The 12,211-nt window shown below is 48.1% G+C and overlaps 2 protein-coding genes across 4 annotated transcripts; one reads left to right on the top strand and one right to left on the bottom strand.

Annotated features, from left to right (window-relative positions):
- The first annotated feature begins 3,694 nt into the window (after nt 1–3,694).
- On the top strand, nt 3,695–6,283 carry SYF2 (SYF2 pre-mRNA splicing factor). The gene is made up of 7 exons (XM_074894521.1): nt 3,695–3,818; nt 3,904–4,011; nt 4,369–4,494; nt 4,751–4,868; nt 4,981–5,071; nt 5,666–5,764; nt 5,871–6,283. The coding sequence occupies exons 1-7, from the start codon at nt 3,759–3,761 to the stop codon at nt 6,034–6,036; spliced, it is 768 nt and encodes a 255-aa protein (XP_074750622.1). The 5' UTR covers nt 3,695–3,758; the 3' UTR covers nt 6,037–6,283.
- Nucleotides 6,284–7,095: 812 nt separating this feature from the next.
- Nucleotides 7,096–12,170, bottom strand: RSRP1 (arginine and serine rich protein 1). 3 transcript variants are annotated; one of them, XM_074894519.1, is made up of 6 exons: nt 11,953–12,170; nt 11,774–11,829; nt 9,867–10,496; nt 9,398–9,552; nt 8,098–8,181; nt 7,096–7,618 (listed from the first exon to the last, which is right to left on the bottom strand). In XM_074894519.1, the coding sequence occupies exons 1-6, from the start codon at nt 12,039–12,041 to the stop codon at nt 7,433–7,435; spliced, it is 1,200 nt and encodes a 399-aa protein (XP_074750620.1). In that variant the 5' UTR covers nt 12,042–12,170; the 3' UTR covers nt 7,096–7,432. The 3 variants fall into 3 exon arrangements, 2 of the variants coding, with proteins under 2 accessions (XP_074750620.1, XP_074750621.1); XR_012632229.1 differs by lacking the exon at nt 7,096–7,618 and having other exon boundaries at nt 8,098–8,587; nt 8,835–9,552; XM_074894520.1 differs by lacking the exon at nt 7,096–7,618 and having other exon boundaries at nt 8,098–8,587.
- Between the last annotated feature and the right edge of the window lie 41 nt (nt 12,171–12,211).

Here is a 12,211-nt window from a genome sequence, read left to right as displayed (position 1 = left end):
TCTGTCACGCTGGAGCCACAGTTATTTTTCTAAGAAATGACACAAACCCCTCCCTTCCCCGCTGCTCCGACTGTCTGAGCAGCCTGAGGAGCTTCACGCTGCGAGGACGCCGGGCTGCCTTTGCTCGGGCTCTCAGCCGCGCACCCCGCAGACCCCTGATAAAAGCATCATGTTTGCTGTGGTGGGTGGGAGATAACGGATGCTGTTCCCCACCACCCCTTGACCAGGATCTTCCCCTTTGAAAAAGACAAATATAACCAAGATGAGTCAGTTCCTCCGAGCTCCCATCCCCTGTACAATATGTAACTGGAATTTTTCATTTCGGCACTGCAGGGGAGGCATAACTGGAGAAGACAATGGAGTCAGCTACAACCCAAAAAAAGCAGTGCCAATTCTGTGTGCATGAGAAATAAAAACATTTTTTAATCTAAAAATAAATTAACTGTAAGTGACAGCGAGAGCAGATCTGCATGTACTCACTGTCAGCCCGCGCAGGACCAGTCCCTGTTCCTTGGCACAAGGCGGGTTTGGGCGAATTCCCTGCTCTTTCAGGCCAGGTTGGGATTTGCAGCTGTACCACCGAGCTGGGGAGGCACTCGGCACCTGCACCAGGAACCGGGCTTCCTGAGTTGGCATCGGACTCAGAAGCAAATCCACAGAAGCCAGGGAAACCTCTTGGGTTTATTTTCTAACTGCATTACGGCAGCGAGAAGGGAAAAGAGGCTCCACCGAGCTCAGGGCTTGGCTAGGCCGAGGCACTGCACAAACCCATAAAAACCATCCAGCTTCCCGTGACTAAATAAAAGGGTAGCGAGTACGCAAGCGGTTGATGGCCCCACTCTGCAGCTGAGCTGCGGCCACCCCCGTGCCACGGAGCAGAGCAGGAACATGGGGCAGCCTCTGCCCCGAGCCCCCGCTCCTCCCCTGCCGCTCGCCCCTCTGCTTGCTCCTAACTTGTGTTTGGAGGCGACACGGAGCGACCCAGAGCTCAGCTGTCACAGGAGATTGTCTGGAGGCTCCAGAAAATAAAAGACTGGTCAAGGGACCACAGGTGGGAGCTGCAGGAGGACGCAGCTGATGCACCCAAGAGCCAGGCCAGCGTCCCTCCCTGCTCCCAAAACTTCTCTGATTCCAAGTGTGGTGACCCACAACGTGAGGGACGTGGAGACAGACCCTGAAGCAGAGCACACGAGCAGGGCCAGATCCTGCTACTCTTCTTTACAAGCACCAAGACTTGCCGGGACACAGCCAGAGTTGGTGCTGCTGCAGCAGCAAGTGTCTCCCAGCTTTTCTTTGCTCCCGTCATGCACTGATCAGCCTCACTAAAAACCCTTTCCATGGGGCCACCTACGCAGGCAGTGGGACACCCCTCAGAGCCAGCGAGGACACGACCTAAGGGAGAAGCCCATGGTAGAGGGTCAGGAGCTCCAGATGGAGCAGAGAGATATTGGTAAAGCCGTGGCCCAAGCACGGAACTCCAATTTTGACAGCACGTTGCCCAATTTACTGTGCAGCATCAACCACTTCGCTGGCTGCTTCCTTCAGAAATCCCCCCTCTTCCAGCACCAGTGGTTCCTGTCCCCGGTGTGGTGGCAGCTCACTCTGTGTGCATGGAAATCCAACAACTCCCAGCCCAGCCATGAGGATGTGGAGAAGGCAGGTGAGGGAGGATACCCCAAAACCAAACCACATTGGGACAATCCTCTCCTTTTTCTTAAGATATTGTCAACAGGGCTATATAAAAGCTTTCTTTCATTCTTTGCCTCAGTCTGCTCTGTTTTACGGCACTGGCTTCACTAGGTTGGGTTTCTTTTTTTTTCCTCTGACTTGCCTCCTTGCTGGGTAACACTGTATTTGATATTTTTAATCACTCAGCATGCATCAGAATTTGGCAGTGGAAGAAAGTGAAGTTAAAAGAGAACAGAGATAGTCTGCGTTTGCCAGGGCTGCCTGCCATTGCCACAACCCCTCATCGCTTGTGCTGCATTTCCCTCTGCTGGAAAGTCATGAGCCGCAGCTGACAAGGTCAATTTAAAAAACATATTGTCAGTCGACAGTTATTAACCTTACAGGGTTCGGATTGTTTCTTCGAAGAAAGACGAAAGTCCTGAACCCTTCTACCTTTACTGTACAAATATAAAGACATTACACATACATACACATAGATGCATTTGTATGTGCATATCACTATTACTGATAAATCCTTATAATAAATCTTTATTTGACTCTTTAAGGCTGGAGTATCCTGGCCGCTGCAGCGATATTATGGAAATTTTTACTTTCTTTGCTCAGAAGTTGCAGCAAAATTTTTCGTTTTCTGTGAGAGCTGCAACTTTCTCCCTGAGCAAACCTATTGTGGGTAACCTGAGTGACTCCCGGCGGGGCCGAGCGGACGGACAGCACAGACAGACGGATGCTGTTGGTTTCTCATCCTACCCCAGGATCTCACCAGTGCTTCCAGGTGAGCTGAGGCACAGCAGAGTTCATCTGGTTCATGTGCTGCTTCCTTGCTTTGACTATAAAATTCACATCACCCCATTGATTCCTTGGAAGAAGAAAAAAAAGGTTGATTAACAGCGTTTGCTAAACCACGGAGCCATTTCAAGCCCGCAGCAGGTTGCCTGCCCAGACATTAGTGTCTGGAATACAGGGGTAATTTGAAGATTGCTTTCCAGATGGCTCCAAAATGCAGTGACAAGGCTTTAAACCTGCCTCCAAAGATTAAAAAAGGAGAATCACCGCTTTTCACAGAATCACAGAATTGTCTAGGTTGGAAAAGACCTTGAAGATCCTCCAGTCCAACCATCAACCCAACATTAACAGTTCCCAACTCCACCAGATCCCTCAGCGCTGGGTCAACCCGACTCTTCAACCCCTCCAGGGATGGGGACTCCCCCCCTGCCCTGGGCAGCCCATTCCAACGCCCAACAGCCCCTTCTGCAAAGAAATCCTTCCTAAGAGCCAGTCTGACCCTGCCCTGGTGCAGCTTGAGGCCATTCCCTCTTGTCCTGGCGCTGGTTCCTTGGCTCAAGAGACTCATCCCCCCTCTCTGCACCCTCCTTTCAGGTAGCTGTAGAGGGCCAGGAGGTCTCCCCTCAGCCTCCTCTTCTCCAGACTAAACCCCCCCAGTTCCCTCAGCCGCTCCCCATCAGACCTGTGCTCCAGACCCTGCACCAGCTCCGTTGCCCTTCTCTGGACACGCTCGAGTCATTCAATGGCCTTTTTGGAGTGAGGGGCCCAAAACTGAACCCACTCATCGAGGGGCGGCCTCACCAGTGCCGAGCACAGGGGTCAGATCCCTTCCCTGTCCCTGCTGGCCATCATTCATCAGCTTCTCCTCGGCACACAGAAATTAAGCCCATAAAGCCCAAACCACACGTGCAGAACGCTGACTCCTGGGCGCCAAGGGGCAACGGTGACCGGGGCTCCCAGTGAGGTCACGGCCACCTCACAAAGGCCCTTGGGACGCCGGGGCAACGGAAAGCGGAGACGATGACCAGAGGCCATCGCGGCAAACCCAGCTCCCAGATGTTTGGACCCTCTCCAGCTTCAGGGGAGAAAACAAAAAGCCCCGCAGGCGTCGAGGCGAGTGGCCCCGGGGTTTAACGGCGGCAGGGGAGGCCTCGGCCCCGGCCCCGCCTGGGGGGAACCCGGCCAGGGGCAGCAGCACCTCCCGGCCGCTGGGGGGCGCCCGAGCGCCGCGGCGAGTTCCGGCAGCGGGTGCGCGAGGCCGGAAGCGGAAGCGTTTGTCGTGCGCGATGGCGGCGGCGGCGGTGTCGGAGCTGGGCGGTTTGGGGGTTCCCGATCCCGACGGCGGGGTGAGGCGGCGGCGTGGAGGGGGAAGAAGGGGGGGTGGTTCGCGATTCCTTCCCGGTGTCGGTGGCTGAGTGCGGGTTGTTTCAGGGCTCCTCGGGCTCGGAGGAGGAGGCGAGGCCTGGCGCGGCGGAGGCGGCGGCAGCGCAGAGGCGGGAGGAGCGGCTGCGCAAGTTCCGCGAGCTCCACATGAAACGGGTACGCGGCGGCGGCCGGAGCGGGAGCGGCTCCTGCCAGCGCTGCCGCCGCCGCCGCGCGGAAAAACGAAGCGGAGGGGGCGGCGGGGGTCGCCCGGCCCAGCTCGGGCACAGACCGGCCGCGGCCTGGGGGTCCCGGGGGGGTTGTGCCGTCGGGTCGCTGCTCCCATCGCATCGGCGATTCCCCGCCCTGTCAGCCCCCGTCTGGCACATACGGGTGGGGGTTTCTTTATTCCTTTGCCAAATGCGGTGGCATCTCCTTGGTCCCCTCCCGGGCCGGGCTCCGGTGATCCACAGGGGTTCGGTTCTGTTCCCGTGAGCGAGCGTTGCCGTGTGTGACAAAGCGGTTTGTTCCTAGAACGAGGCGCGCAGGCTGAATCACCAAGAAGTGGTGGAAGAAGATAAAAGACTTAAATTGCCAGCAAACTGGGAAGCCAAAAAAGCTCGGCTGGAGTGGGAGCTGAAGGTGGAGGAAAAGAAGAAGGTAAAGACACACTTACAGCTTCCCGTAACCTGCTGAGCCTCAGTCCAAGTGCCTGCAGTGGCGCCAAGCCCCCTTCAAGCCAGCCAGCCTTGGGAGCTTATACAGTTACCCCCAAAAATCTATCTCCTCATTAGGCTCCTGATTATCTAAATTACTGTCCTGCCCTAGAGGTTGCCTGGGCCGATTGAGGTAGTTCTAAACTTGATGCTTGGCCACTATTTTGTTGTTAAAACTGAAGTGATTTGTGCTGTGTCAGGAATGTGCAGCGAGAGGAGAAGACTATGAGCGAGTTAAACTGTTAGAGATCAGTGCTGAGGATGCCGAGAGGTGGGAAAGGAAAAAGAAGAGGAAAAATCCAGATCTAGGATTTTCGGGTAATGGCTTAACTATGCAGTTATCTGTGTTTGTAATGAACACCTCTGTTAGTATTTCAGCTGCGAACTGAAGAAATAAAAACCTTCACCTCGACACCATTTTCTCCCATAGATTATGCGGCTGCTCAGCTGCGCCAGTACCAGAGGTTAACCCGTCAGATCAAACCTGACCTGGAGCAGTATGAGAAGCTGAAAGAGCAGTAGTAAGTTTGATTTCAGTGATCTGATACCGTCTGTGGTGTTTCTAAATTACTAGCTAACACTGAAGACTTTAATCCTTTCAGCACATGTGTATTCTCATATACACTGTAATATTAATTAGCCTTTTAACACCATCTTAAAATGCACAGCCTCCCTGGTGATCTACCCTGCTTTTGTAGGTGAGAGGGGCAGGGGTATAATTGATTTCTTCAAATTTGGCATTACTGAGTTAAATATTTTGTCAATTAGATTATACTTAAATGCGTGCATAGATTACTCCTTTCTCAGAGTAGGTTTGGGGTTTTTTTTAAGCAGCCTGGCAGAGTTTTAAGAACAGGCTGACCAACACGAGAAATTGTGAAGTTTGTGTTGAGGCAGATTTAGAATTTCAGTGGATTTCTGTCTCTTAGGCATGTGCTAGTGTCTCGAAATAATCAAGAGCTTGTTTTTAGTATCACCCCTGTTCTCAGGTAAATCTGGGACTCCCACAGTTTAAGTGCCTCGAAGTGTTACGTTAAGAATCCAACAGAAGCGGTGAAATCTCAAAGTGATGGATAGTTTTGTAAACTGCTGCCCCCTCTGTTACTCTTGTCCAGTGGTGAAGCGCTTTATCCCACATCTGACAGTCTTCTCCATGGGACTCACGTGCCATCTAAGGAAGGGGTTGATCGAATGGTTGCAGATCTTGAAAAACAGTGAGTAAATACAAAAAAAAAGAAGGATGCGATGTAGAGAAGCTCTGTGTAATTGAATCCCCGGGATTCACCCACAGCTCCTCAAGCGCCGCTGTTTGTGTTACAGAATCGAAAAGCGTGAGAAGTACAGCCGCCGGCGGCCGTACAACGACGACGCGGACATCGACTACATCAACGAGAGGAACGCCAAGTTCAATAAGAAGGCGGAGAGGTTCTACGGGAAGTACACAGCTGAGATTAAACAGAACTTGGAGAGAGGAACAGCCGTCTGAACTGTGACCTCGGCCAAAGCACAAACAACAGCCCCGCATCTACTGAAGATTGGTATAGAGATTTAGCAGGTGATTTTAAGTTTTCTCAAAAAAAATATGTAGACCTTTATTAAGGAATTTGTAAAACCAGTCGTTATTTAATGAAGTAATTTGCTTAACAACTTCACCTGTATATAGCTTTTACTTGCAGAAGTAACCAGCTTGTGTCATTTCACGTTACGAATAAAGACAAACTCCTATTACTCGATTTCGAATAAAGCTTGTCTTCATTCTCCAGTAGCTAAAGACTGGTAAAATCCCCCAAAATCACTTTTCAGGAGGAAGATGAAAGAACGCTTGAGGAACGCATGTGACCTTGCTGTGAAAGAGCAGCTTCCCCCAGCAGCAAAACTGCCTGTTGTCCTCCTCCCCAGGAGGGCAGCGACTAGGGACTGACTCAAGCATTTATGTTTGTTGCCACAAAATCTGTAATTCTTAGTACATTTGCCAGTCCTTTAATAGTTTTTATAGTTTAAGGAAGCTTCCAGACTGGAGGAGTCAGTTTATTTTACTAGCCCTTTCTTCTTATAAAAAAAATGAGTTTAACCAAATACGTGCTCACTTTCCGAGGTCTGGGTGAGCCACGGAGCTCAGTGCCCTGTACTGCTGAATTCTGAAGCTCTCAACAGTTTCAGCCTCACCCTTTGCTTACTGCCTTACACAGTGAGCCTTTGAAGGGTGTTTTTAGAACAGCCTAAATCAAAACAAGCCAGCACTAAGTCAAGGTCAGCAGAAGTGAAAGCTGAACTGAACAGGGAGCAGGGCACTGGCTTCACGCAGGGCAGTCACACACCCAACACAAGCTCTGTGCTGCCCCAGGGGGACCTGGGGAAGTTACTCTGGAGGCCCTGAACTAGGCCCAGCCTGGACAGGAACGATTCCAGTGTAAAGATCCGCTTTCAAAATGACACTAAAATTACCTTCTGTTGCACTTTGGCCCTACTGTTATCACAGAGAAAGCTAAACCTGCAAATAAGCACTTGCAGGACACTGTCAGCTTATTACCAAACACACATCTCATAGGCAGTGCAAAACGTTTATTTGCTTGAAGTAAACAGTTACACAATGTAAAGTGTCCAAAATAACAGCTACTGAGCTATTAGAAAAAGTTACCCACCTGTAAGCTCTAGTCCATTAAAGCAATACAAAAATATTTACAAATATACACAAGATTCCCATCTGTGGCTTCTGGATCACTGTGCTCTAGATCTGAAAGAGAAACCTAAGATTCCAAAATTAAGATCTCAAAATAAATACTCAGTATTAACAAGTCTTCAACCTGATCAGAAAATTTCAGATCTCACTACTGAAGTATGCGTAATGCTGCAGACAGACAGCAAGGAAAAAAAAAAATCAGCTAGCGTGCCCGGAACTGTGCACTTTTAGGTGAGAAGTTTAAAAATGTTTTCTTCTCCTCCTTCTTGACAGGAACCCATTGCCCATAGGGACTTCCCTTTCTGTCATCTTCTCTTGCCGGAGAAATTGCTGGTTCTTTAACAACATGGCTCGCTGGCTTCTGTAGTACTGGTTTTGCCATTGTATTCTGGAAAAAGAAATTTCCTTTAAAAATGCTACAACGAGAAGGAACGTAGCCATCAACTTCAAGGGGTTTATCTGTAGTGATAAAATGTTTTCTTTCTAGCTCATGAGACCCGATGTCTGCCAAGGATCAATTATGTACATTTAACTGGCACAGGATTCAGGGAAGTTGCTTTTTCCTTAGTTTGCATTACTGAAACATGTAACTTGAAATAAGTTCTGGCGTAAAGTAGTTCTGGCAGACCCTTTTGAGTCTATAGCACAGTACAGACGTTCAACACCATTTGGTGTTGAAAGGTAAACATCTATTTTAAACACACTGCTGTAATATGTTTACAGTACTCCTCCCGGAAAGCCATTATCAAAACATTAAATTCAATTTGTTACTGTTACTCAGATCTTTAATTTGGCAGCCAATGCTGGGCAAGGCCTAACACAGGAGGGACGAAGTACTGGGCTTCCTTCCTGGGCAATCACACTTACATTAGGACTGAAAGAAATGCTTCTCTGTATGGTTGCTCTCTCCATCCCACTCTTGGTCATGTCTTCTGCTGGTCTTCTGGGTTGCTAGAGAAGAGCACACACAGCTTAAGGGGGAGGACACATTATTCCGTGCAAGTTAAGGCAGTTACTAGAGAGTATGAACTTTCTGGTAGAGTTGTTTCAGATATTTACATCAAAAGTAGCTGTAAGCTACTAAATATGCAGACAGATCAATGTTGAACTCAATTTGAGAAGCATTCAGTATTTTTATCAATGTCATTGTGCCAATTCACATGTCACCTGCTATCCATGCCCCAGTTACGGTTTTAAAAAGGATTCAAACGCTTCAAAGCATGGACTGCCATACAGTGGAGTGTAGTGGTGGAGCAAGTTGCATTAATTCTGCATATCCATCCTGCAGAGCTTTGGATAATGACAATAAACTTATCTGCTAGTGATGCAGGCCTCTTCTTCTGTACTCTCTCAACATCTGGAATATATTGCATATATTATGAAAGGGATGCCTGTACCATTTGTCTAAAACCCTTAGTAAATTTACTTCCATTTGAAATAGCAGTATCTGATCGATGTAACAGTTATTGCAGTTTTGTATTTATCACGAATCAGGTTAACACACCGTAACAGAACCAAACTGAAATTCAAATTCAGTTTAAGCTGCTCAAGTTTCTCCCTCCCTTAAATGCACAGCAGCTATAGCCCACAAGTCCCTTAATTACCAACAGATTTTCTTCATCATGTCTGGAACCATAGTCATGATTTCTATAAGACAGAAATAAAGTATGTAAAATGCATTGTGTGCTTGGGTAGGTACGTAATTTCTGGGAAACAGTTTGTTGCACATGAAAAGCTTTTAACAGTTAAAAAGGGTAGAAAGATTTAAAAAAAAACACCCATACTGTTCACTAGGTTTGGTAAGAAGACTCCTTGTTTTAGGTCAGAAACATGTGAACTATTCTTAAGTAACAGGCAACATCCTATTAGAACAACCCAAAAGAACAAACTACATCCACCTCTCCTTCCCAGCCTGCTGCTGCTGGAAAGCCTGCAGGTACTCTGTGGCTCAACCGCCTCTTAAGAGTCCACAGTACCTTCAGCTTAACACAAAGGCTATAAGTGGTTTCTAGGGTAGTTTTTAGCATTTTGGTAAATCTGAAGTTTTTGTTCAAGGGTTTGGTTCATAATCAGAAAGTCCACAGTTAAAAACTGTAAAACACCTACGCAGACAACAAGTTTTAAGAAGTGTTTACCTTTCACTGAGAACACTCCAGTCCATACTTACCTCAGCTGACTCTCCAGGATCTTCATGTTCTTGTTTTTCATTTTTTATCTCTTTGGAAGGAGTAAGAATCTTCAAGCTTGCTGGCAAGACTATGTTATCTGTTCCCAGAGCTTTTGCAGCATTTGCTTTTGCAATTTCCAGGAGTTCCCTCTTGTCTACAAGGGGAAAAACAACTGTCATTCTTTTACGTTTAAATCAACACATACCTACTCATGCAAGCCTACAAACTGCAAGTTAACTATCCCTGCGCCTATGTAAGCATCAACCGTGATGAATTTTCATCAGAGCTTAGGACATTTAACTTCAGTTGAAGTGCAAAGATTATGCTCTGAACTACTTTTTAATACATTTTTGTAACTACGCAGGGATTTTATTCCACATTGCCATTATCAGTTATGCTCTATAAAGCAAGTAAACGGACAAGAACTTGACTAGTTAAAATAAATATAACTTGTATGTTTTGAGGTACCTTTTTCACTCAAATGGAGAGGTGACCTACTCCGAGATCTTGTTCGTGACCTGCTTCTCCAGCTCCTGTAAGCCTCAGGATATACTGTTCGCCCAAATCCATAGTATCTTCGGCCTCTTGAACACGATCTGCTTCTCGAATAGGACCTTCTATAGTAAGATCTTCCACGAGACCATGACCTACTGCGTGATCTATACCTCGGAGGAGAGCGGTGGTACCTCCTGTAGTGTCTGCTGTGGTACCTCCCTCGGTACCTCGTGTAGCCACGGGATCTCGACCGGCTTCTGGAATATGAACGAGAGTGTCTTCTGTACCTTTGGGAACCATTTCTTCTAGCCCATGACCTTGATCTGGATCTGGACCGACTCCAACTCCTGGAGGAAGCCGAGGAGGAGCTACTTGAACTGGACTGCGAACTGCAAGAGGATCTGCTAGATGACCTTGTTGATGACCTATCACAGCTTCTCTTGGATCTCAAGGACGACTCTCTTTTCTTCGGTGAGCTGAGGCTTAAGTCATCCATGAAATCCGTCATATCATCAGTTTTCCTAACCACCTTTTTCTCCATGCAGGTACTTTCAGAAGCTGGTTCCGTTTTTATTGTTGTTCTGTAATACCCAGTCTCTGTTCCTGTTGTGAGTGGGGAGGGGGAAGCTAATCATTTATATGCATCAAGTCATTTGTACAGCAACAACATTATGACACACAGGCTAAAAGTTCAAGGATAATTAAACACACCAACAATTCTCATCCAGTTCATCAGCATGTTTTGCACGTGACAATTTCAAGTTTCATCATCTCCTCTCCTGTAGTCAGCCTTCCATATGAAATAAAAAAAGGCTTCAGTTTCAACCATGAGTAGTTCTGTGTGGAATTTTGGAGAGGTTTGTTTGCGTGGGTTTTGAGGTTAATACCCTTTATTTGCTAGGTAAGCACACACTTTGTGTGAAGAAGATACACATTAGTACTGTTTCTTTTCTCCAAGCAGAGTTTTCAAGGTATTTTACCTTCAATCTATTCTAAATGCAGCCTATTGCATTTACAATGCAAAACGACCATTTGCCTTCCAGATCAGTATAAACTGAATACTTTTCTTCTGCAGTTCTACAGAAGTTAAGTTTTACTGTTTCCCTCCAACAGGGATAAGAAAAAAAGTACCTTCAAGGTACAAAGCAGCCACTTCAAGATCTTGACTGTATCGCATTATAAAACTATCTGAACAAAGCTCCACACATGCCAGCAGCATATTTAATAGCAAACTGCTGTTAAAAACATTCTACATAATTAGTGAAAAATACAGCTAATGATTCACTGGATATGACTTGTAAAGGATGTAACACTTGTTAAGGTTAGATATTAATTATTAAAATGGCTGTCTCTCTAGTGGCAGCCATTTTATATCTACAAAGGTTACTGTATTCCAGGGTGCAACTGTCTTATCACTAGTACTTAAACCCTGAGTGACGTCACCACTTTACAGTTTAAGGAAGCTTGCTTTATGACAGAATTTCTATTCAGTGCTCACTACAAACCGAAATTACCGAATAAATACTAAAACCTTACTGAACTCGATCAAGGGTACCAGGTTCTACACGAGTTTTTAAGCAGCATTCCCCTTGCTACTACTAAAGCTTAAGTTTCACTGCTTCACCTCTAAACAAAGGCCAAGGTCACAGGCACTATACAGGGCACAGCTAAGAGGAAAAAACCGATTAATTCTGATCTCAAGCACCACCCCACCTCCCATCGCTGACTACCGAGAGCTCACTGTGTCCTACAGCGTACGCACTGGGCACATCTCCGGTACTCTCGCACAACCGGCCTGCACCCGGCAAACCCCGCACGGGCCCCCCCGAGCTAAACTCAAAGTCGGGATTTCGCGCCAGAGGCTGCGTACGGGCACTTACCGCTGGGAGCCGCCGGGCACCCCCGGTGCTGGTTCCCGTGAGGCACCAGAGAGCTTCTGTAATGAAGAGAAACGCGATTAATGGGTGTCCCCCACCCCACAAAGCGTTCAACCGAAGACGAATAACAGCCTGTCCCCTCCCACCCCCGCGGTGCCCCACCAACCGCCCCTCCAGCTCACCGGCTCCAGCCAGCCGGGCTTCCCCCGCACGGATCCTGCTCCAGCGGCGACGTCTGAGGAGACAACCCCGCTTCGTGAGTCACCCCCATAGCGACCGGCCAGGAAACAAGCCGCGACACCGCCCCGGCAGGACACAGCTCTCAGAACAGCCGCCGCCCGCTCCCGCCACCCAGCAGCGACTGAAGGCGGCCGCGAACCTTCCAGAAACCCCCCCTCCTCTTGCGCAACGCGGAACCAGAGCGCATGCGCCGGGCGGGCG

This window comes from Strix uralensis, chromosome 25 (genome assembly GCF_047716275.1).
Source record: "Strix uralensis isolate ZFMK-TIS-50842 chromosome 25, bStrUra1, whole genome shotgun sequence".
Classification (NCBI taxonomy): Eukaryota; Metazoa; Chordata; class Aves; order Strigiformes; family Strigidae; genus Strix; species Strix uralensis.
Note: the sequence above shows the minus strand (reverse complement) of the source record. Positions and strands in the feature narration are given on the sequence as shown.